Source organism: Leptonychotes weddellii, chromosome 16, assembly GCF_054177405.1.
Source record: "Leptonychotes weddellii isolate Sample4059 chromosome 16, ASM5417740v2, whole genome shotgun sequence".
Taxonomy (NCBI): Eukaryota; Metazoa; Chordata; class Mammalia; order Carnivora; family Phocidae; genus Leptonychotes; species Leptonychotes weddellii.
In genome coordinates this window covers 46078248-46101780 of record NC_138384.1, presented here as the reverse complement: position 1 = coordinate 46101780, position 23533 = coordinate 46078248, and the positions used below count along the sequence as shown (strand labels likewise).

The following is a 23533-nucleotide window of genomic DNA, read 5'->3' as shown; positions in this document are numbered from 1 at the left end:
AAAGAGGGAGGAGGGAAAGAGAGAAGGAAGAGCAGGCTGAGACATGGCGAAGGGGGAAGGACGACACAGGGTGGCCAGGGTCAGCCAAGAGTCCAGAGTGGCCAGAGGGAGAGAGGAGGCCGGGGGAAGTGGCAGCCACGGCGACAGAGGCACAGGGACAGGGAGGGAGGAGGGGGCTGTGAGGGGGCAGACGGAAAAGGGGCAGCCCGGGGGCCCGGGCCGGCGGTACCTGAGGAAGGCCTCCTCGGGGGTGGGCCCCAGGCTGGGCTGGGCAGCCGGGCCGTCGGAGAAGACGTCCACCAGGAGGTTCCCTGCACCCGAGGTCGCTGGGGGTGCGGCTGGGGGAGGGGCTGCCCGCAGCCCCAGGAGGTCGGCAGAGGGTGAGGGCGTCGACTGCAGGGAGGTGCAGGGGGAGGTGAGAAGGGATAGCGCCCGGCGGCCCCAGCCCCGATGGCCCGGCCCCTGGGACTCACCACAGTGCTAGGGGTGGGCTCCACGCCCCCATTGATGTCATTGCTGCTGGGGTCCCTCCGGCCATCATCCAGGGCGCTGCCAGCCCCGGGCCCCTTCTTGCGTTTCAGCTTGGCCAGGATGGACGACTCCCGCTCCGGGAAGGGCGGCATCTCCTCCAGCACCGTGGCCTGTGGGGTCAGAGGGCGAGAGCAGGTCGGGGGCAGCTCGGTGGCAGGGGAGAGGGCAGCCAAGGCGCAGGGGTGGGGGAGGGGCACGCGGGGGCCGCGGCGCTGACCAGGACATCCGTGCTGGCCACCGAGCTGAGCGTGAGGTACTCGACGGCGCGCTGCTGCAGCTCCACGTCAGCGTTGCGCAGCTGGGAGCCAGCCCGCAGCACGCCCTGGATGGTGGCCTTGGTCTCCGGGAAGAGGTTGATGAACTTGATGTAGGTGGACAGCAGCAGGGCCCGGGTGGCCACGCTGCAGAGGTGGAACTTGGAGTGCAGCAGAGAGAACTGCACTGGGGGGCTGGGGAGGGCGGAGGGGAGTCAGCACGTGGCTCCCCTGCCTCCTCCCGGGGGTGCCGTCCCAGCAGAGGCCACCCAGGGCGGTGGCCATTGCAGCGCTCTGTCCCAGAGGCTCCTGGGAGCTGGGTTGTCTTGCAACCACCGGATGGTTGTGCGAGGGGCTGAGAGGATCCCCGGGGGCCCCATCACCACCAGCCCCGCACCCCTCAGAAGTGCATGTGTTTACCGCCTCACCTGGAGCGGGGGTCCCCAGCAATCAGATTCCCAAACTCCCCGAGGATGTAGCCGCCGACCTTCACCATGTTCTCATGGCAGGCGGGGGCCTGGAGCGCCTGGAGGCAGGGACAGGGCGGGTGAGGGCAGCCGGGAGCGGTGTGCCCTGACTTAGGATTGCTCAGGGGTGCCAGGTGCAGGGCTAAGCCCGTGACGCCCATTAACTTGTGGAACTCACGAACGCTATGATGTGGGTGGAATAATAGGTGGGGAAACTGAGGCACGGACCAGTTAAGTGACTGGCCTCTGCTCACACAGGTGGTAAAATCGGTGGCACGGGCCCCCTTTCCTGGGGCTGGAGGAGTGGGAAACCACTGGGACATGCAGATCGATGGCTACGCACTGGATGGCCCACACCCACGGCCCGCTGACCCTCACGTTGGCCTGTGAGGACCCGGCGCCCAGGTCCCTTGGTGGCCCAAAGGCACCGCTCTGAGGAGGTGGGAGCAGGACGGTGGCCACGGCGGGCTGGCCCCACAGCCCCAGCTGTCCTTGCTCTGCCTCACTGTCCCACTGTAGGGGTGAAGTGGGGGTGAGGCGGGGGTGCTGACCTCAAAGACGGTCTTGGCAGCGTAGCCCTGGACGTCATCACGGTTGGTGACGATCTGCAGCACACGGTACCACACCTCCTCACTCACGTAGTCGCCCGCAATGCGGATGAGGTTGAGGATGGTGTCCACGTACCAGCTATAGTCTACTGCGTACTTCTCGGCCAGGATGGCCACCTTCAGCACCTGCCAGCCAGGGAGGGAGGACAGGTATGAGTGTGTGCACACGACAGTCAAACTGTGGAATAACCAGGTCTGGCCTCACCACTGTCCCCATCCGGAGACCCCAGGAGGCTCAGCCCCCAGCCCCTCCTCCCTGAGATCCAGAAGTCCAGGTGCTCAGCCCCTCCCGGAACTTACAATCTCTTCACGGATGGCATAGTCCGCCGTCTCCAGGTACCGCAGCATTTCTGACACGATCTGCTTGGCGTTGCTCCGGTCACACATGGCATAGAGGAGGTCAGCGGCCCGCTGTCGCACACTGACGTCCCGCTCCGTCTGAGGGAGGAGAGCAGGTGCGGTATGTTCTAGGCTCTGCAATGGCCTCTGAGCCCTGCACCTCTCTGAGGGAGCAGAGACACAGGCCAGCGTGCAGGGCGTGGCCTGGGGCAGGCTCCAACGTGGCGTACCTTGAGAGCGTTGATGACGGTGTCGATGTGGGTCTTGACCGCCTCATGGGAGAACTCGGAGCTGGCCAGCGTGCACATACTCTCCAGGGCCAGGTAGCGCAGGTTGGTCTCCCGGTGCTGCAGGAACTGGCCCAGCTGGTTACAGGCCCGCACCAGGAGGTTGGGCTCACTGCCAACAAGAAGCAGAAACGGGGGGACGTGAGAAGGTGGAGGACATGGGCCCAGCTGACCCATCCCACATCACCTTCAGGACCTGAGTCTTAACTCTTGCCCTCCGTTCCCATCATGACCACTCCTGGCGACCCAGACATCTGGGCCGTTGGGCCCAAATGAAGAGAGTCGGGAATTCTGCTTTTTCCAGGAGGGGTCCAGCACCACTCTGGGGAGGTAACAATTCACAGCTTCATCATCCTCCTATCTCGAAGTCACAATTCCCAGCACTATTATCCTAGGACGTAGGAGTCCAGGCCCCCGGGCCCCTGGGCCCCCAGCCCCCCAGGCAGGCACCTGTCGTAGTGGATGATGAGGCTGATGGTCTCGAAGAGGATGGCATTCTTGGCATTGGAGTGCTGGACCTTCTTGGACTTGGGGGGCTCCTGGGCCTTGTTGAGCACGGTCTCCAGACACTCCACCAGCCGCCCCTTCACGGCAGCATCCTCTGGGGAAATGGAGGGCATGTTCCAGGATAAGCTCTGTCAGCCCTGCCCATGTGCGGGGCAAGGGGCCACCCCAGGGCTCTCATCTTCCACAGGAAGTGTGGGCCCTGCAGCTGTGGGCTGGGGTCTCTGATCCTTCAAGCTCGTCCTCGGTCTCTAGGTGACTGGGGGAGGTGGCAGCGGGCCAACAGAAGAGAACACTCCAGACCTCGGCTCTTGTCCTGCTCGGCGCTGACTCCCACCTGTGAGCCTCAGTTTCCCCTTCTGCAGCACTGATACCCTTTAGGTTTCTCACAGAGCAAAGAAACCTTCCCCAGAGACGCTGTGAAACCGGGGTCTCCCCGAGCAGCAGTCTGAGCACCTGAGACAGATACACGCCAACCAGGGGCTCACACCAACACCAATAACTGCCATTCCGTGGGGTGCGAGGTAACACCATGTGCATAGAACGGCTGTCAAGTGTTCTAGAGGAAAATGTCACACCCGGATGTATCAGGCGGCTCTCGGGGTAGAGGGATGAACTACAGGACACAAGGCAGCTCTGAGCCAAATCCAGAATGCGGGACACCCTTGCAACGCCAAACTGTCCCGGTTTCTTCAAAAACAGGTAGTGGGATGGGGGGGTGGGGTGGGAGGACTATTCCAGACCCCCAAAACGGACAAAGACATAATGAAATCTAAGTCGTGGCCCTCAATTGTACTGTATTTTGTTTACGCCATACAAATAAAGCTTGGACAGTGGGCAGGGTGTGGATGGTGCCTGGACAGCAGCTGACACTGTGATCTTGAATCTTCTCAGGTGTGACAAGGGCACTGTGGCTTTGTGCAGTGTTCTTGGGTCTCATGAAATGTGTGTGGGTGTATTTTGGGCAGGCGGAGCATTATGATGTCTGCAACTTATGTCAAGTAAGTGAGCAAGTAAGTGTGTGTTTGAGACAGCAAGCCAACTGGGGCGCCAAGAGCAGCGTTCATGGTCTCCGCTGGGTCTCAGGGGCCTTGCGTGTTCATGACACTGTTCTTGCAAGTGATCTGTTTGAAATTTTTCATGATAAAAAGGTGGGGTGAAGGGCGCCTGGGGGGCTCAGTCGTTAAGCGTCTGCCTTCGGCTCAGGTCATGATCCCAGGGTCCTGGGATCGAGCCCCGCATCGGGCTCCCTGCTCAGCCGGAAGCCTGCTTCTCCCACTCCCACTCCCCCTGCTTGTGTTCCCTCTCTCGCTGTGTCTCTCTCTGTCAAATAAATAAAATCTTTTAAAAAAAAAAAAAAAAGGTGGGTGAAAGCCAATGGCACAGAATAAAGGGGCAATTCTTCCAGATTAAGACAGAGCTTTATGAGAAATAATTAAATTCGACACTTGTATCTTTTTCTTCTTCTTTTTTTTCTTTAATTTTTATTTTTAAGTAATCTCTGTGCCCAATGTGGGGATCGAACCCATGACCCTGAGATCAAGAGACGGGTGCTCCACTGACTGAGCCAGCCAAGCCTCCCTCAATACTTGTATCTTGAGGGGCGCCTGGATGGCTCAGTTGGTTAGGCGTTTGACTCTTGATTTCAGCTCAGGTCATGGTCTCAGGGTCATGAGATCGAGCCCTGCACTGGGGTCCACACTCTGCAGGGAGTCAGCTTCTCTCTCTCCCTCTGCCCCTCCCCCTGCTCCCTCTAAAATAAGTAAATAAATCTTAAAAAAAAAAATTAAAAAAATACTTGTATCTTGATTGGATCCCAGTCTGAACAGCCTGTGAGTATTATGGGGCTAATTAGGAAAATCCACAGTGGGTCTTTGAGACCACTGGGGAGCTGTTGTGAGCTTCAAGCATGACCACAGAATTGCTGCTGTGAATAAAAGCGCCCACAGTTTTTAGAAATGTGCAACAAGATATTCAAAGGTAAAAACATCATGATGTCTCTAACTCATTTTTAAATACTTCAGGAAAAAAAGAGCAAACTGAGAGCACGCATGCACAGCAAAATGTGAAGTCTGGATGATGGGTGCGCTCGACTTGTCTGGACGTTGGAGAACTTTTCATAATACGGCATCGGAAAAATTTCTCGTAGATAAATCGGAGATGGCCTCGCTGGGCCAGCACTGTTTGCTCAGGGCCACGGCTGTAATTCCGATGACGCAGAGGGTGAGAGTAGGCGAGGTGCCCGCTCTGGGCACAACCCCAAATGATGAGGCGGGACTCCTGCGATGGAAGTGAGCTTAGAGATGTGCCCGAGCTCTTCCCTACAGGGTGAGAAGGGCCCAGAAGGGGAACAAGGCTTTCCCAAGGCCACGTGACAAAATTCACCACTGGCTTTCACGGGCTGGGAGGGCCTCTGGTGTCACTTCCATTATACAGTCAATTAGTGTGTGCACGCGCACACACACGTGCACACGCAGTCATGCGTTCATAGATACGCACGTGTGCGCACGCACGTGCTCGTGCACAGCTGCATGTGAACACTCAGGGCCACACCGCAGGCCCTGACCACAGCAGGTGCTCGGTGCCCTGGCTGAACTGAAGGGAGCTGGTTTATCAGTCACCTACTGTGTGCTGAGCACCTCAGCACGGGGTCCCTCCAAACTGCTCTATGAGGTCAGACAGCTGAGGAAATGGGAGCTCAGGGGGAGCCAGGGCCTATGGGGTGGAGGGAGGGACTTGGATCCAGATGCTGGCATCAGGCTCTGTCTTAGTCGCTGCCTGGGCCTGGAAACGTGACGTCTCATCTCCAAGCCTCAGGCTCCCTGTCTGCATATTGCAGGGATGGCTCCCCCTCACTAGCCCTGTCGGAGGGCACAGACACCCCTGTGCGTTACCTGGCTCACGCTAGGCTCACCATCCCCACGATCGCTGTGACCTTGAGCAATAAGGTCATGAAAATCTCGCACAGAGCTATGCTCATTCAAACAGCACAGCCTGGAATCATCCCTTGATCTGCTGGGGATCTCGGGGACCCTGGGCAAGGACCTCCCCTCCCCCAGCCTTGCTTTTGTCACCCATAAGGCAGGCGTGACAAGAGTCCCTATGTTACAGGGCTGGAGCAAACAAAAGCGTGGCTTCACAGGGACCCTGGCCCACAGCAGATCCACGAGGCACGATGATCTGTCCGATTCTTTGGGCTGCCCCCCAACACCTACAGCCTCACAGAAACCCTGACAGGCCCCAGGCCCCAGCCTGGGCGGGCTCGGCGGTACCTGGCGGTGGGTAGCACTGTAACAGTCGCAGGAGTTTCACCGACAGCCAGGGCGCCGGGACGAAGTAGTAGGTGTAGTCCTGGAGGTCAGTGGAGGCCGACGAGACAATCTGGGGGCGGAAGAGGGGGTGAGGCATGGACAGGGAAGGGCACAGGGCAGGGGCAGGGCAGAGCCACACTGTCTTCCGAAGTGGGTGCAGGAATCTGAGGCCCAGGGAGGGGAGTGAGGAGGCCTGGAGCACACAGCGAGCAACCTTTTCCATGCAATGCTGCCGTCAGGAGGCGAAGTCTCTGCCAACCGAGTCCCTTCTGTGAGCCCCTTACTCCAAACAGGAGCCTCGCAATGCTCTGGGCTCCTCCACAGAACATAGATCACACCAGCTCACTGCAGACTTGTGTCCCTGTAGCGGTCCCCCACGGCTGGAAGCAGCTCAGGGGTTAGGAATTGGCTCTGACCCTTTTCTGGGTTCCCAGGCCTAATACAAGATCAGACATAAGAAAGGTTCGGGGAAGATGTGGGGACTTAGCAGGAAGAGTGCAGGACTTTTTTCCTTATGGAAAACTCCTGCTGAAGCTGGGAAATCCCTCCTCCAGGAAGCATTCCCATGTACCATGGCCACGATGGCGTGTGCCGGCCCCCAGTGTCCCTGTCCGTGTCTCCCCAACCAGCCCGGCACGCGGGAGCATTCAGATGTATGGTGAATGGATGACAAAGCGACTGAATGAGCTGGTGTGTTTGTTCTCTTTGCTTGCGAATCCAGGCCTCTTCTGACCCGCCCAAGAAGTGTTTATACTCACTCCGAGTCTCCATCCAGGGATTACCTCTCCCAGGAAGCCTTCCTAGACTTCCAGGCTGGGGTAAGTACCTCCTTTGGGGTCTACAATGCCCTGTACTACCTCCGTGACAGCCCAGATCACCCCTTTTATGAAAAGCTTTGCCAGTCGGCCTGCCCTGCCGCATCTCCCTCCCCACCCCCGAACAGGACAAGGAGCTCCTGGAGGGCTCGGGTCTGACTCATCTGTGTCCCCAGAGCCTGGAACACAGGTGGCCTGAGGGTTTGTTCCCAGGGGCAAAGGTGGTAAGAGGAGCAGAAGGAAGGACAGGAAGGGAAAGGTTTAAGAGGCGCAGGAGGAACAGCAGGGAACGCAGGAGGAAGCAAGAGACAGTGAGGTAAGGGGGAAGAGATCAGGACAGCCCCTCTCACCTGTTGGGTGCTCACGACACCCAGGCCCATACTGACATTGTACAGACTGATTGCCAGCAGCTACGCTGTGAGCTGGGCACTGGTATTGTCCCCATTGAACAGATGGGGTCAGTGAGGCCCAGAGAAGTGAAGCCACTTGTCTGGGGCCACATAGCCAGGAAGTGGCAGAGCCAGGATGAGCCCAGCTCAGAGGCTGAGTTCATAACCACCGTGTGGGGCTGCCTCTGAGGGAGAGTGAGGGGGACCAGGGAGTCGTTCCAGGGGACAGAGATGCCAGGGCCACCTCCCACAGCCCACGACAAGACCACACCCACCCGGCTCAGGCGAGACACAGCCAGGGAGATGCACGTCTTGAAGTCGTCCGGGTTCTTCTTGCAGAGACAGGTGATGAGACTGACAGCCGCCGTGACCACACCCTGCAGAGGCAGACAAGTGGCAGGTCAGGGCTGTGGGGGGAGGGTCAGCCTGGCGACAAGTGTCCAGGCTGTGGATCTGAAAGCAGAGACTCAAGGGCTGGGTGGGTGATGGGTGTTGGGGACAATGGACAAGATCCCTGGACAGCTGGGGGGGGGGGGGGGGTTAATCGGGGAAGGACATGGGGGTTTCTGGATACTTGGGTGGGTGACAGGTACTCAGGACACTGGTCCAAGATCTCTAGGTGCCTGAGTAAAGGCAGGGACAGAGGTGGGGGGCCCTGGGCATCCAGGTGGGAATCAGGGCGGGGGTGGGACACTCCCCGGGCTTCCACATGAGCGTCCAAGGCAGAAGGGTCTCTGGGTGATTTGGTGGGGGTGGCTCTGGGAGGCAGGAGCCCAGGGTCTCCAGGCGCCAGGCCCAGGGCTCACCATGTGCTGGTCGTTGAGCAGGTGCACCACCCGGGCCGTCCACTCGCCCATGGGCACTAAGTCGGGTGAGGCCTTGTACAGCCGTAGTAGGCACAGGGCTGCGCTCTGTTTCACGCTGTCCATGCTGTCCCTGTGGGGACACAATTGGGTGGGGGGAGGTCAGCGCGACCCCAGCCCCACACAGACCTTCCCTCCTCTACCGCTCCTCCCAGGAAGGGCGGCTAGCAGCAGGTGGAGAGAGCCGGAGGGACCAGGGATCCAATCTGGTGCTGCCCTCATCACCCACCAAGCCTCAGTTTTTTTCATCTGCAAAATGGGTTCCATCTCAGTAACCTTGGGGTCACTGGCAGAACTACGCAGAGTGTCAAGCCTGCCTGTGCACCTTCATTCATTTACCAACACTTTCCTGAGCGCCTCTGGGCAGCAGGCTCTGCTGGAGGCACTGTGGAGACAGGGGCGCACAGACTGGTCCAAACGTCTGTCCTCACAGAGCTTACCTTCTAGCCAGGCGGCTCGTACCCCAGCACACACACCAGACCCTGCCCGGCGTCAGGGCTATGGCGCCAATGAGAGCAGGCCGGGCACGCTGTTTTGCAAGAAGGCCTCTCTGATGAGGTGGCAGGTGAATGGAAAACTGAGCTTAATGAGAAAACCCCAAAAATCTCTGCCCGGCACATCCCAGGGAGAGGGCACAGCCTGTGTGGAGGCCCCGAGGCGGCCGTGGGCCTGTGTGTGGCTGCCGTGAGTGAGCGAGCAGTGGAGGGGAGAAGCCGGGAGATCGGACAGGGGGACAGGGGGCCAGACCATGCCGGGCATCGAGGGCCATGGCGACGATCCTGCTTTTACCCGGGGGGGAACACGGAGCCGCTGCCGGTGACGAGCAGGGAAGCGCCAACACTGGGGTGACAGCAGGAAATGTACCAGCAGTGAGCCAGGCACCCTCCGGGACGAACTCATTGATCTCTTCACGAAAAACCAAGGAACCTGGGGCGCCTGGGTGGCTCAGTTGGTTAAGCGACTGCCTTCGGCTCAGGTCATGATCCTGGAGTCCCGGGATCGAGTCCCGCATCGGGCTCCCTGCTCGGCGGGGAGTCTGCTTCTCCCTCTGATCCTCCCCCTCTCATGCTCTCTGTCTTTCATTCTCTCTCTCTCTCAAATAAATAAAATAAAATAAAACAAAAACAACAACAAAAAAAAACCAAGGAACCGGGGCCAGACGCGCGTGCTTGAGGACCTGACTGGCAGAGCATGCTTCCGGTGGGGAGACACTGACTCTCTCCAATGGGCAGTTTCCTCCTCAGGAGGATTTGGGGGGTGAAGAAAGGACACCGTGGACCGGAAGCTGGCATGGCCTCGGACACGGAGGGGGCGCGGGGAGCTGTCCTGACCGCCCAGGCTGCGGCCTCCAGGTCAAGGGTTTCCTGGAGAGGACCCAACCGAAGCCTGGGCAAAGGACACAGAAGTAAGTCCCAGGAGGAGGGACCTCCACAAGTCAAAGGCCAGGTGAAAAGCCATTTCGCTGGATGTGCAGGAGAAACAGGAATGGCGACAAGGCAGCGTTGTTTTTCCGCCAGCCGGGCCTCGGATACAGCTGCCCTCGAGGAGACACGGGGACAGGCCCTCAGAAGAGGAGCGGGGCCACCCCGGGTCGGCGTGCGGCTGGGAGTGATGCGGACCAAGCCCAGCGAGGCTGCTCCTGGACACCCACCCTGGGGGCGGGCACGCGTGCGTGTTGAAGGTGACAGCACGAGAACGTTTGCTGACTGACCGTCATCAACTTAAAACCAAAACCAGTGGAAGGTCTGTCTGAGACCAGTGGAATGGTGCTGCTTAATGGTCTTCACCATCGTCACAGCTCACGGCAAGAGCCCTGACCCCGGGCCATGCTCTGTTCTAGGTGTTTCTCCAGCCCTCGAGGGAGGTGATCCCTACCATCACCTCCAGCTATGGGTAAGGAAACGCCCACGGTACACCAAATGGAGGAATAAGGGCTATTTATCACCTTGGTTAACTTAACCAGAGACTGTGCAACTATTTAGGTAAAGCTTGAAACTACGGAACGCAGGGGTGTGTGCCCAGGATAAAAGGACAGGGAGGTACGTGGGAATAATGACCATCGAATGCAGGGCACAGGGAGGGAGCGGAAGATGGAGATGATGTAGGGGACGTGACAGGGGAATTCAACTGTTAACTTTCTTTAAAGAAAAAAAAAAAGCTGTGATACCACATGACCCAGCAATTCCGCGCACAGGCATCTACCCATAAGAACTGAAAACAAAGTTCACACAATGTATTTGTACATTATTCACAAGAGTCAAAAGGAACCTTTTTGATGAATGGATAACTAAAACACAGTTCCTCCAGACAGCAGAATATTATTACCGGGCCATAAAAAAGGACAGAAGTACAGCTGCATACAACATGGAAGAACCTCGAAAACGTTATGCCGAGTGAAAAGCCAGACACAAAAGGCCACGTATCGCATGCTTCCATTTATCTGAAATGTCCAGAATAGGCAAAACCAACGAAACACAAAGCAGATGAGTGGCTGTCTGGAGCTAGAGGGAAAGGCAATGGGCGTGAGCTACTAAGGAGTTCCGGGCTTCTTTTTGGGGTGATTAGTGGTAGTGGCCACACAACAATGTGAATATACTAAAGACCACTGAATTGTGGGGGCCTGGGTGGCTCAGTTGGTTAGGCGACTGCCTTCGGCTCAGGTCATGATCCTGGAGTCCCGGGATCGAGTCCCGCATCGGGCTCCCTGCTCGGCAGGGAGTCTGCTTCTCCCTCTGACCCTCCCCCCTCTCATGTGCCCTCTCTCATTCTCTCTCTCTCAAATAAATAAATAAAATCTTTAAAAAAAAAAAAAAAGACCACTGAATTGTACACTGTAAACTGTTGACACAGCGAACTTGATGTTATGTGAATTTTATCATAATTAAAAAAAAAAATCTACCTAAAAAAATATATTGCTCTGTGCCCCAGTCACAGTCAAGGCCAAGTTTCGGGTGTCGAGAGAGGCCCGCAGAGCGCTCAGACAACCCCAGCCTGGCCCAGACCTCAGCATCCATTCCCTGGTGTGAAACTGGGTGTCACCTCTGCTCAGATGAGTCTGTCATACTGGCCTCCTTCTTGGCTTCTCCCCGCTCAGGGTGGCCGCAGTTTTGCCACGACTGACCACTCCGTCCTCGGAGTTTCTTCGGCTTCCGAGCCACAGCCCACTCTGCATTTCCCTCCCATCTCCCTGGCCAGACCTGGACACACTGGGTCACCCTGGGGCTTAGCCTTAGGTCACTTCTCATCCCTTCTCATGTCTTCCCCGAGGGACTTCATCCGGCTGCGGCTTTATGACCATCCATCCCATGCTGTCCTGTATGGTGGCCCCAGCCACACGTGGCTAATGGACACGGGACGCGAGGCCAATCCAAACTGAGAGACGTGTGTGTACGTTACGCTCACGTGTGGTGATGACATGGACAATTATCGGACAATTTTCACGTTGATCCAGTGTCAAAATGAAAATATTTTAGGTGGACCGGGTTAAATTAAAATATTAAAAGAAGGTTCACCTGTTTGTTTTTACTTTGTCTGATGTGGCGACCAGAACCGTGGAAGGTGTGTGTGGCTCAAGTTCTATTTTTAGCACTCTGTGCCCGTCTCTCCCACACTCCCTCTGCGGCCCCAGCTCCCTGCCGTCCAGCCACCTACTGGACGTTTCTGCCCAGATGTCCATCAGGCACCTCACATCCAGCGCTGCCAAACCCGGCTCAGGGCCTGCCTCTCACTTCCCTGCTTCTCCCCAGGCTTCGTCATCCACCCATTCGAGCTCACCCTCTCTTGCTTTCCCACCCCCTGTAATCCGTCCCGTCGGCTTCTGTCCTGGAACGTACCCAGCGACGACCTCTACGGCTACACCCCTGGCCCCAGCCCCCGTCAGCTCTGACCTGGACGGCAGTGGACGTCTCAGTGGTCTCTCTGTCGCCATCCCCACCCCAGTCTCCAGTTCTGCCTGAGCTACTTGATTCTGAGGATCAGCCTCTTTCATTCTCAGGCGTTATCCGTTCAAACAACGCCTCTGTCATATTCTCTCTTCCTAGAGCTCTAAAGTTTTTTGAGTAATCCCTGCACCTAACATGGGACTTGAACTCACGACCCTGAGATCAAGAGTCGCACGTTCTACCTCCTGAGCCAGCCAGGCGTCCCTCTAATGCTCTAAATAGTGTTATGTTAGACCTTCTCCATCTTCCCATGACTCTTAATCTCTCTTGGAATGTTCCATCTCTGTTTCTCTGGGCTGCATTCTGATTACTTTCTTCAGTTCTACCTCCTGTTTACTAATTCTGCTTTGGCTCTGTCTATCCTGCTGCTAAGCCAAACCGCTTAAATAAATTTCTCCATTTCTTTTTCAAATCTGCTTACGCTTCTATTTTTAAATTGTTTTCTCAGTTACTGAAACATATTAAACATATTTATTTCGCATTTTATATGAATATTCCAATTCAGCTGTTACTTTCAGTCCCTTTCTGCTGGTTCTCCCTCATGGTGCCGTGCGGCCTGTGTTTAGTGATTTCTGACTGGGCGTTACTCATGTGACTTAGAGCTCCGTCTGCGGTGAAGGCAGGCTTCTCCAGAAAAGGCCTGCTTGCTTCTGTCAGGCGCCGGGCTACTCTAGCCTAAATCACTTTCAACTAAAGTTTGGCTTAAGAATTTGTAGATAACCCAGGTAGGGAAAAATCAGGCTGAAAACCAGTGTGTGGGCTGCTCTGTGCCAAGGTTTGAAACGGGTAATTTTGCTTATAGTCCCCAAGGGGATTTATTTCTAGGTCACCCTCACTTTGAAGTGTGGTTTCTGGAGCCTCTCCTCAGACGAGCTTTGTATCCTGTTCCCAGACGCTGCAGGGCCCCCAGACAAATATCTGGGTTCACCCTCTAAGCAAAATCTGGCTTTGGCCCTCTGCCCATCTCCCCAGGTGCCAGGCCCCTCTTAGCTTGCGGCCTGTGTGCTCCTAATTCTCTCACTAGCTCATGAATACATTGAAGAATAGTTCCTTTCCTCTTTTATCCTATATTGTTAGGTTTCAGCGAGAGCATTAGTCAGGAATCGAGTCCACCATGTTGCCAGAAATATGTCGTACTTTCTCCCATACCAAGCTGAGTGATCTTTTAAAAATACAAAGCCAGGGGCGCCTGGGTGGCTCAGTCGTTAAGCCTTCAGCTCAGGTCATGATCCCAGGGTCCTGGGATCGAGTCCCGCATCGGGCTCCCTGCTTGGCGGGGAGCCTGCTTCTCCCTCTCCCACTCTCCCTGCTTGTGTTCCCTCTCTTGTTGTCTCTTTCTCTGTGTCAAATAAATAAATAAAATCTTTAAAAAATAAAAAATAAAAATAAATAAAAATACAAAGCCAATCATGTCACATGCCTACTTAAAATACACCAACTCCTCCCATTTCAACTAGAATAAAATCCAAACTCTCCTTACTCTGTCTCTTGTTCACTGCCCTCCAGCCACAGAGAGTATCTCTTGGTTCCTTGAATATAGAAAGCTCATGCCTCAGGGCCTTTGCACTTGTTGCTCCTTTTGCTTGGGACACTCCCCAACATTTTAAAACAACTATCTTCTCATCATTCCAGTCTTAATTACAAGTCACCTTCTCGGAGAGACCCTCCCTGATGAGTGTATCTAAGTAGCTTCTACCGCCTCTCACCCCGTTGCCCCCCACTACCCAGTTTTGTTTTCTTCATCGCATTTATTACTATCTGAACTCATCTTTTTTTTTTTTTTTTTTTTATTCATGAGAGACAGAGAGAGAGAGAGAGGCAGAGGGAGAAGCAGGCTCCCAAGGAGCAGAGAGCCCGATGCGGGACTCGATCCCAGGACCCCGGGATCATGACCTGAGCTGAAGGCACACGCCTAACCATCTGAGCCACCCAGGCGCCCTATCTGAACTCATCTTACTTTTTATGTATATGTTTGCTCTTTGGGTATCTTCTCATGTAAGCTTCCTGTAAGGTGTAAGCTTCCGGAGGGTGGGCACAATAGTCCTTGCTTCTCTTTCCTGCCTCCCCAAACCCATGAGAGGGCCCAGCACATTGCAGGTACTCAAAAAATATTTGACGAATGACCCCCCCTGCCTCAGGATGATCACACAGGCTGACCCCAGTGCCTTCCATGCCTTTGCCCTCTCCACAGCCAACAACTCCTCCTCACCAGGTCTCAGCCTGATGCCACTTCCTCTTGGAAGCTCTCCCTGATCCCCCAGACTAGGTCAGGATTCTAACTAAATGTCCTTATGGGCTCCTGTGCCCCACGTCATGGTTCCAAGAGGAACTGTACATTTCACCCTGCAATTATTCAGTCAATGTTTATTTCCCACTCTGGACCATGAATGCTTGGGAAGACGATGACCATGTCCATTTCTGGTCATGACTATATTCCTGGCAATCAGCACAACACTCTGCACACAACAGAGGCTCAACAAATGTTTGAGTGAATGACTCGAGATGCAGAAGTTCCAGAGGGCTGTTGCCAACAGAACTTACGGTTATCACCTCTTTTATACTAGATCTTCAAGGTCAGTTAATCCGACAGACCCCCCATTGGATCTGTTGGGGGGCTGCGTCACACCACTGAGTCGGCTCAGTGAGGAGAGAGAACCATTGGGCTGCCAACAGAATCTAAGCCCCGTATTATCCCCACGTCCTGGCTAGAGACCTTGGGCAGGTGACGCAATCTTCTGACCCTTGCACTTGGCTGGGCCTTGTCTATTCCATTCCAAACCCCACCCCACCTGGGTCCCCAGTGCCTCACCCAGCCACCAGGATGCGTGGGATGTCAGCGGCAAAGGCCTCGCCCATCTCACGGCTGCCCACGTTGGCGATGCAGTGAAGGGCCAGGCACATGAAGGTCGGGTTGCGGCTGGCCAGGTCGTTCTTGATGGCGTTGTTGATGAGCCGGATCAGCTCGGAGTTTGAGTTCACCAGAACCGAGATGAAGAGGTAACCCTGGGTGAGAAGGCGGGGGGGGAGGGGGCGCTGGGAGGCTTGTGGTTAATGGATCGTAGGCCCCAATCCTCCCACCCTGGAGTCTGTACTTCCAGCCCCATCCTCCCTCAGACCCAGGAGTCCAGGCCCCCAGCCCTTCCTCCCCAGACTCACTATCTGCTTCTCCGTGTACTTGTTGGAGCTGAGCAGGTTCACGGCCTCCATGTGCCCAAAGTCAATGTCGTGGCCAAGCAGGAAGATGAACAGCAGTTTACACACATATTTTTTCTTACTGTAGCCATCCAAGGCTTTGTCCCCTAGAGCCAGAGGAAGGAGGAAAGGGGAGACAGAATGAGGAAGGATCATACCTGTAAGTCTCAAGTATCCCAGTTCCCAACCCCTCCTCCCTCAGACTCAGGAGTCCTGCCTCCAGCCCCTCCTCCTTTAGACCCAGGGGTCCAGGCCCCCAGCCCCTCCTCCCTCAGACCCAGGACTCTAGGCCTCCAGCCTACCTTTGAACTTAGAGCGGATATTGGCCAGTTCCTTGTTGATTCTCTTAATCTCTGCCTCTTTGCTCTTACCTGGGGAGGAGAAGGCAGGGCAGGTGATGAGGGTCCCAGACAGTTGAACTACCTGTGCTCTCTTTCCTTGGCAAGGCCTCTCCCAGCTGGAAGGGCACACTCCATCCACCCTTGGGCCCTGGGCCCTGGGGCTGAGGCCAAGCGTGGGCCCCATCTCTAGCTGGGAGCTTCACAGAGGTGAGAACCATGGCTCATCGGTCTTTCCAACCCAGAGATGGCTGGCACACACTGTGAGGTGATCCCTGACTTGCTCCCTCCTTCCTCCTCTCACTCTGGTCCCTGAACTGTACTGGCCCTGGGAGCTCCTGTCTCCACCCACAGCTCTGGTTATGCCTCCACCACCAGCCCCCAGAACTGGCCTGGCAAGAAATACATGACAAGGGAGGGAGGGAAGGTGAAAAGGAGAGAGGGAGGGAGGGAGGAAGGGAGGGAGGAAGGAAGGGAGGGAGGGAGGGAGGAAGGAAGGAAGGAAGGAAGGAAGAGCTCAGATGCCTTCTAGCTGTCCCCCAGGACTCTCACCCCTACGACATCCCCACTGACCTGCTCCAGTGTTATGAAGTCGCCAGGCCAGACCCTTGGGTGCTGAGCTCGCCCCCTCTCTTCCGATCCCTCCTTCCATCCTTCAGTCCTTGGCCACCAGGCCCACAGACCCACCTCTTCCATCTCCTGGCTGCCAACCTCTCCCGGAACTCATCTGTGACATTCCTACACTTCTGACGAGATCCACTTAAGGGATGAGTCTAGAGGGATTTCCCTGACCCCATGGGCCGGGTCCTGGGCCCCTGGTGCTCCTTGATGCCCAGACACCTAAGTCAGGGCGATCTGACTGGACGGTGACTAGGTCGCAGGCACCCTCACAGCTTGCTGTGTCCCTCCCCACGCCCCCCACTTCCACTGGAGCCCGACTTCACCATCTCGTCCTTGCCCGGCTCACTCTTGTCCAAACAGAACCCCGGGCGCTCCACCCCCTCACTCGGGCCGACGCCATGTCCCCTCGGCTTGACCTTCAGAACACCGGGACCATCACCAAAACCTCCTCACCCAGAACCCTGCAGCAGCCTCCTCTCTGACCTCTCCGCCTCCCTGTTGTGGGGGGAGCCCACCCCATGGCTACCAAGCCCTCTGGCCCTGCCCTGGCCACCCCACCAATGTCCCCCTCACCCCTCCCTACATTACTGTGTGTTCTGGCCCCCTGGCCTCCACCGCCTCCGTGGACACTCCACGTTCCTTCCTATCTCGGGGAGGGTCCCGTAGGGGCTGCACCCTCCGCCTGGGCCCATCGCTCAGGTCATCTCCTTGTCACTTGGGTCTCAGCTCTTGTCACCTCCTCCGAGAGGCTTTTTTTTTTTTTTTTTTAAAGATTTTATTTATTTATTTGAGAGAGAGGGAACACAAGCAGGGGGAGTGGGAGAGGGAGAAGCAGGCTTCCCGCCGAGCAGGGAGCCCGATGCGGGGCTCGATCCCAGGATCCCGGGATCATGACCTGAGCCGAAGGCAGACGCCTAACCGACTGAGCCACCCAGGCGCCCCCGAGAGGCCTTTTCTGACCAGTTCTTTCAAGCCAGTGCCTTATACTTGTTTCCACCATTAGAAGAAGAAAAAAAAAGTCCTCCCTGGTACATTTCACACCCTGTACCTATTTTATTTAGATTTACTGTCCAACCTTGGCTCCCACTTCAGATTATGAGCATCACGAGGGAGCTTCTACCACAGTGCCCGGCATACAGCAAGTGCTTAATAAATGTCTGGTCATCTGAAGGGCAGAGGCCTGCTCAGACCCATGGCCGTGTCACCCGCATCCCCAAGCATGTGGCCAGGCACCTGGGAGGCTGTTGCAATGAACAAATGAGCGAACAGGCGAGGGTATGAGCTCTCCTCGTCTTTAGAGATCCTGCCTCACCTCCAACTCCCAACTTCCAGGGAAGCTGCCACAAGCTTCTCCTCCAGGAAGCCCCCTCTGATTAGTACCTCCTGACCGGTGCCAAGCGGGCCCTGGGCTGCACTGTCCAATAGAGCAGCCACCAGCCAGGCAGCTCTTGAGCACCTGAAATATGGCTGCTCCGAACTGAGATGGGATTTAGGCGGCAAAGACGCGCTGGATTTAGAAGACCGAGGAGGAGAAAGAAAGAACGTAAAGTATCTCATCGAAAACTTAAAAACACTGATTACGTGTCGAAACGACAACATTTTGGTGTATCAGATTATGGAAACATGTGAGTAAAATTAAGTTTTCCAGTTGCTTTCTCCGTTTACAAACAGTGTGGCTACGGTTAAAGTTAAAACCACACGTGTGGCTCCCACGTGGCCTGTGTCCCCTCCAGCAGAGCACCTGCTGTGGGTGTCGGGGTCTGCCCCTGTCCCCCAGGCCACAAAAGGAGCCCCTAGAGGGCAGGGCCACCATTTGCCACTTTTCTGGGTAGCAACTCCATGTTCCAAGGGCCTACCAAGTGCCAAGCTCAGAAAAGGCATGAAGATGTGAATAAGGGCCTTAAGAAGTGTAGAGTGACCAGCTCTCCATCCTCAGGAAGGGGGTGGAGGACCTGGGGATGAGGGTGGGAGAGGGTCTCTGGGACCCAGGCCAGGAAGGGCCAGTTCCTCAGGGATGAGCTTGAATTGGCCTGTGTGGCCCCAGAGGCCACCTGATTATTTATTTATTTATTTATTTTTAAGATTTTATTTATTTATTTGAGAGAGAGAATGAGAGAGAGAGAGCAGGAGAGGGGGGAGGGTCAGAGGGAGAAACAGACTCCCTGCCGAGCAGGGAGCCCGATGCGGGACTCGATCCTGGGACTCCAGGATCATGACCTGAGCCGAAGGCAGTCGCTTAACCAACTGAGCCACCCAGGCGCCCACCTGATCATTTATTAATGACACATTTCCCGAGCTCCGTGGGCCAGGCCTGAGTGGGGGTGACGCTGGGCACCCAGAACCCATGCCGCCCCGGAACTTCTGATCTGCCCCCAGGGGTTCCTGGCCTGAGAAGGTACAGGCAATGAGCCCTGTCCCCACACCTGAGTGAAATGCACAGAGACAGGCCACCCGGGGCCTCGGTGGTGGCTGCCAGGAGGAGGGGACATTTGAGGAGCGCTCCGAAAGGTGAGGAGCGTTTAGCAGCAGTTCACCGGGTGAGGGCAGCCAGAAGGAAGCCACACTGCTGAGGACAGCCTGGGTGAGGGTGGTGGCGGGGGTGGGATGGGGTGGGGGTTGGGACATGGGACATGGCAGTGCCTCCCTCTGGGGGCCGGCCCGGGACAGGCAAAGGTGCAAGGTGGGCCCTGGGAACCAGTGTGCACGCTCTGTTCTATTCCTGAGGATGACCACAACTGCTTCAAGTGTTCGCCTTAAAACTGCTGGGTAGGGACCAGACAAAAAAAATCCCCTATTATAAATGGACCACATATTACAAAGCACCTGCTTAAACTTTATTGCAGAGAAACAGACATTTGAACAGCAACTGAATTTGAGGCTAGAGCACTCTCTGGACTTCTTTTAAACCACTATTAAAAGCTTCGAGATGCAGGCAAACTAACCTATGGTGTTGGATGATGGAGTGTAGTTATCCTTGGCGGGGAGGACAGGGGACTGGGAGGGTGCACAAGGAGGGGATGTCATTTCTGCCTCAGGGGGGCCGATTCTGCAACTGTGTTCAGTCAGGAGAAGTTCATCAAGCCTGACACTTAGGATCTGTGGGCTTTTTAATACATATACTATCTCCATATACGTACATATACAGATGTAAATTATTATACTTGTACACGAAATCACATATAAATATATGTTCATAGAGAAGCAATCAGCTATGCAAAAGACTATATCAAGCAGATAGGGACAATTTAAGGAATATTTAGAGAATATATGTATGTGTATGTATATTTTGTCTTTAAAGAGTCTTTAATTAGGGGCACCCGGGTGGCTCAGTCAGTTAAGCGGCTGCCTTTGGCTCAGGTCATGATCCCAGGGTCCTGGGGTCGAGCCCCACATCGGGCTCCCTGCTCAGCGGGAAGCCTGCTTCTCCCTCTCCCGCTCCCCCTGCTTGTGTTCCTGCTCTCACTGTGTCTCTCTCTGTCAAATAAATAAAATCTTAAAAAAAAAAAAAAAAGAATTCAGAGGGGCTCCTGGGTGGCTCAGTCGGTGAAGCGTCTGCCTTCGGCTCAGGTCATGGTCGCAGGGTCCTGGGATTGAGTCCCGCGTCGGGTTCCCTGCTCAGTGGGGAGTCTGCTTTTCTCTCTCCCTCTGCCGCTCCCCCCAACCCCTGCTTGTGCTCTCTCATATAAATAAATAAATAATCTTAAAAAAAAAAGAATTCACAGAGAGAAGAAAGCATCAGGTCTCCAGAAGAGAAGAGGCTGCAGCCTTGAGGGAGGGCATCCCGGCAGAGGGCACAGTCTCTGCAGAGATCCAGAGGCAAGCAGTAGCCTGGGTGCCCAGAGACAGTACATGGGTGCTACTGAGGATAACACATGGAAGAAAGGGGCTGAGGGCAGCTGGGACAGAACTGGGCTAATGGAAGGAACTCAGGGCCAGCCAGCGATAGAGGGATGAGCTCACCATCACGGGAGGCATGCAAGTATGTCCGGGCATTTTAAAGGGATTTCTTATCCTCAAACATTCCCTGGGCCAGGCTCAGGGATGAGTCACACAAGCTCTGCACTGGGGGAGCTCCTGGATTGGAAAGAAGGCTGACAGGGACAAGCAACTACTTTGACAGAGGCAAATGTGATGGGGGCTGGGAGGCTGGAATCAGACCAGGGGAGGAAGTCTTCCTGGTACACAGCTCCCGGGATTTGAGGATCAACATTCGGAGCGGCACTGGACCAAGCAGAAATAAGGGGAAATGTGCTCCAGGCCGTGCAAAGGCCCGGAGACTAGCACAGCAGGCAAGCCCAGACCTCTTCTGGTTTTTCTCAGAGGGCTGGGGAGCCATGGGAGGCTGCAGGCCCCTCTTCTGCTGGTAGCTGTGGTTGTGAGGAGCGTGTGGGTAGAAAAGAGGGCTTGCTGTGGGCTAGGGCAAGGAATGGCTGAGCAAGGACCTGCCCTACCTCAGGGCTTCCGCTAGTGAGGGGACATAAAGCCTTCTCTGCGTGGGCCCTAAGCTGCAACATCAGGTGGGCCTGTCTCTGCCACCAAAGGCATCCTAAAAACCCCAGGTTCCTCCACCCTGGAGGGACTGACATCCTTTTATGGAGGTAGCAGGTAAGGGGGTCCAGTACCTTACCGGGAAACAGCTACTGTTTACAGTACAAGGTAACAAATGTTCCTCTCTTCTAGGACCACCCCCCCCCCAACCCGTGCTGTGTCTCCCACAGGAGTCCCAACTGCCCAGAGTACTCAAAGAGAGTTCTGGAAGCTGATGCCTATTAACTCTGGACCACTATAAAATCCAGAAGACGATGGCCCTGCACTGCCCAATGCGGGAGCCACGGGCCACATGGGGCTACTAGGCACCTGACACACGGTTGGTGCTGCTGAGGGATGAAATCTGTATCCTCCATAAATTTAAAATTAAAAACCAATTCTCAGTTCAGTCACCGCAAGGTATGTTTGGAACAACCCAAGTACTTTGCGAATCTACTTTTTTAACTCTTTAAGTTTGCGAACTCTTAAATACAGAGCAAGCGTTTCCAATGAAAATGTGGCCTCACTGAGAAAGGCACATAAACTGTCTCATGAATAATTCTGAAAATATTGATTACACATTCAAACAACACGGTGAATGTACTGGTGTAAATAAAATACATGAAAACTGATTTCGGGGCGCCTGGGTGGCTCAGATGGTTAAGCGTCTGCCTTCGGCTCAGGTCATGATCCCGGAGTACTGGGATCGAGTCCCGCATCGGGCTCCCGCTCTGCGGGGAGTCTGCTTCTCCCTCTGCCTCTCTCTCTCTCTCTCTCTCATGAATAAATAAATAAAATCTTTAAAAAAAAAAAAAAAAGAAAACTGATTTCACCGGTTTTACTTCAGTAATGTGGCTACTGGAAAATTTAAGCTTCCATATCCGGCTTGCTGGGTTAGATGGTACTCGTGCTATCAAAGTCATCACCACCCGAGAGAGAGAACAGGCTCCTGGAACAACCAGCTGCAAAATGAACGCAGCTGCAAAGACCATCCCTGAGCGGCGGCCTGCCACCTTAAGGGTTAAGGGAAGGGTGTACATGCCGATTTGTCAGCCCTCCCGTCTGGCCTCCGGTCAGAATGCAGCACCCCCAGAGCAGCGATGGGTGGCTGCTTCATTCCCAGGGGGCATCCCCATGGTTCAGAATCGTCCTGGCACAGGAAAGGTGCTGAATGCAGATTGTGGGCCGATGCACTAGATAACACAGAAGGGGGTGAGGCCAGGCCTGGGGCTGTCTATCATCAGGATCTAGTGCATACTCACAACCTAAAGCCCGTTCCTTAAAGTGCAGGGCCTGGGGCAGGGTGGGAGGCCCCCAGTGGCACACTAATGTTGGGGAACCACTGAAGTGAGACTCATTCTTTTTGGTCTCTCCACAGTGGCCAGAGGAATCCTGTCCCTTCCGTTCTCCAAATCCCTCCATGGCTCCCGTCTGGCTCAGACTAAAAGCGACGTCCTCACTGTCATCCTCCAGGCCCTACAGATCCACTAGTTCCCTCTCTGACCACAACTCCTACCCTCCCCATCATCAGTGGCCTCCTCTTCCTGCTCCTCCTCTTCGAATTCCTCCTAGCACAGTCCTGCCTCAGGGCCTTTGCACAGGCTACCAAGAATGTCCTCCTCCAGATCTATGCAGGCCTAATTCACCCACCAAATTTGATTCTTTGCTCCAGTGTCACCTTTTCAGCAAGAGACTCTCTGACCAGCTTATAGAACAGCATTATCCCTAACTTTGTCCCCATACCCCTTTCCTGCTTTATTTCCTCTCACCCCCCCCCGCCCCCACCACCTGTCTGTACATCTGAATACTATATATTTACTTGTGTACTGATCCGTTTCCCCTTAGAATATGAGCACCACTGAGAGGGACTTTTGTTCACTGTTGCAATCCCATTACTTAGAGCAGTGTCTAGCACTCAATCAGTGCTCATCAATAAAGACTGGTTTGTTTGCTCATTCATTCATTCATTCACTTATTCTTTCAACTAGCAAACGTCTCCTGAGGTTTCCCGTGGGCCAGGTCCCACTGTCTGCAGACCTGGGAACCCAGGGAGGGATCAGAGCAGGGCCTGTGCTCACGGGCCTGGGGGAGAAGTCACAAAAGGAATGGGTCACAATTTGGAGTAGGATGTACCCTAACGGAGGAGCTCAGGGCACTGTGGCAACCCAGCATCCCCCTTCCTGTTCACTCCCTCCCAAACTCTCCTCAGGCCTGCGGGGAGCTGGGGCCCTAGACAGGAGACAACCAGACAGCCCCAGCCTGGGCCCTGGAAGCTCCCGGTCAGATTAAGTGATTAGGAAGCAGATTCCCCACTCAAGACAGCGCAGGACCATGCCCTCAGGCTAGGCCCAGCCCAAACCTTTCCCCTTATCTGCAGAATTTGCCCTTCCTTGCCCTCCTTCTCAAAGCCTGCCTTTCACCTCCTTCTACAGTCTTTTTTTTTTTTTTTTAAAGATTTTATTTATTTATTTGAGAGAGAGAGAATGAGAGACAGAGAGCACGAGAGGGAAGAGGGCAGAGGGAGAAGCAGACCCCCTGCTGAGCAG

At 55.2% G+C, this 23533-nt stretch overlaps 1 protein-coding gene across 1 annotated transcript in view; it reads right to left on the bottom strand.

The window, feature by feature from the left end:
* Positions 1 to 6: 6 nt before the first annotated feature.
* The window catches only part of AP2A1 (adaptor related protein complex 2 subunit alpha 1), a gene marked incomplete at its 3' end in the record, with an annotated part of 29028 nt that continues 5501 nt past the window's right edge, over positions 7 to 23533 (bottom strand). Inside the window, exons 2-16 of the mRNA XM_081807269.1 lie at positions 15804 to 15872; positions 15466 to 15608; positions 15119 to 15312; positions 8312 to 8441; positions 7781 to 7882; positions 6263 to 6371; positions 2937 to 3087; positions 2683 to 2808; positions 2430 to 2598; positions 2161 to 2298; positions 1804 to 1986; positions 1214 to 1311; positions 749 to 980; positions 474 to 641; positions 7 to 393 (exon numbers count right to left, since the gene is read on the bottom strand). Coding sequence (XP_081663395.1) covers positions 7 to 393; positions 474 to 641; positions 749 to 980; positions 1214 to 1311; positions 1804 to 1986; positions 2161 to 2298; positions 2430 to 2598; positions 2683 to 2808; positions 2937 to 3087; positions 6263 to 6371; positions 7781 to 7882; positions 8312 to 8441; positions 15119 to 15312; positions 15466 to 15608; positions 15804 to 15872 — 2399 coding nt within the window. The remainder of the gene's footprint in view (positions 394 to 473; positions 642 to 748; positions 981 to 1213; positions 1312 to 1803; positions 1987 to 2160; positions 2299 to 2429; positions 2599 to 2682; positions 2809 to 2936; positions 3088 to 6262; positions 6372 to 7780; positions 7883 to 8311; positions 8442 to 15118; positions 15313 to 15465; positions 15609 to 15803; positions 15873 to 23533) is intronic.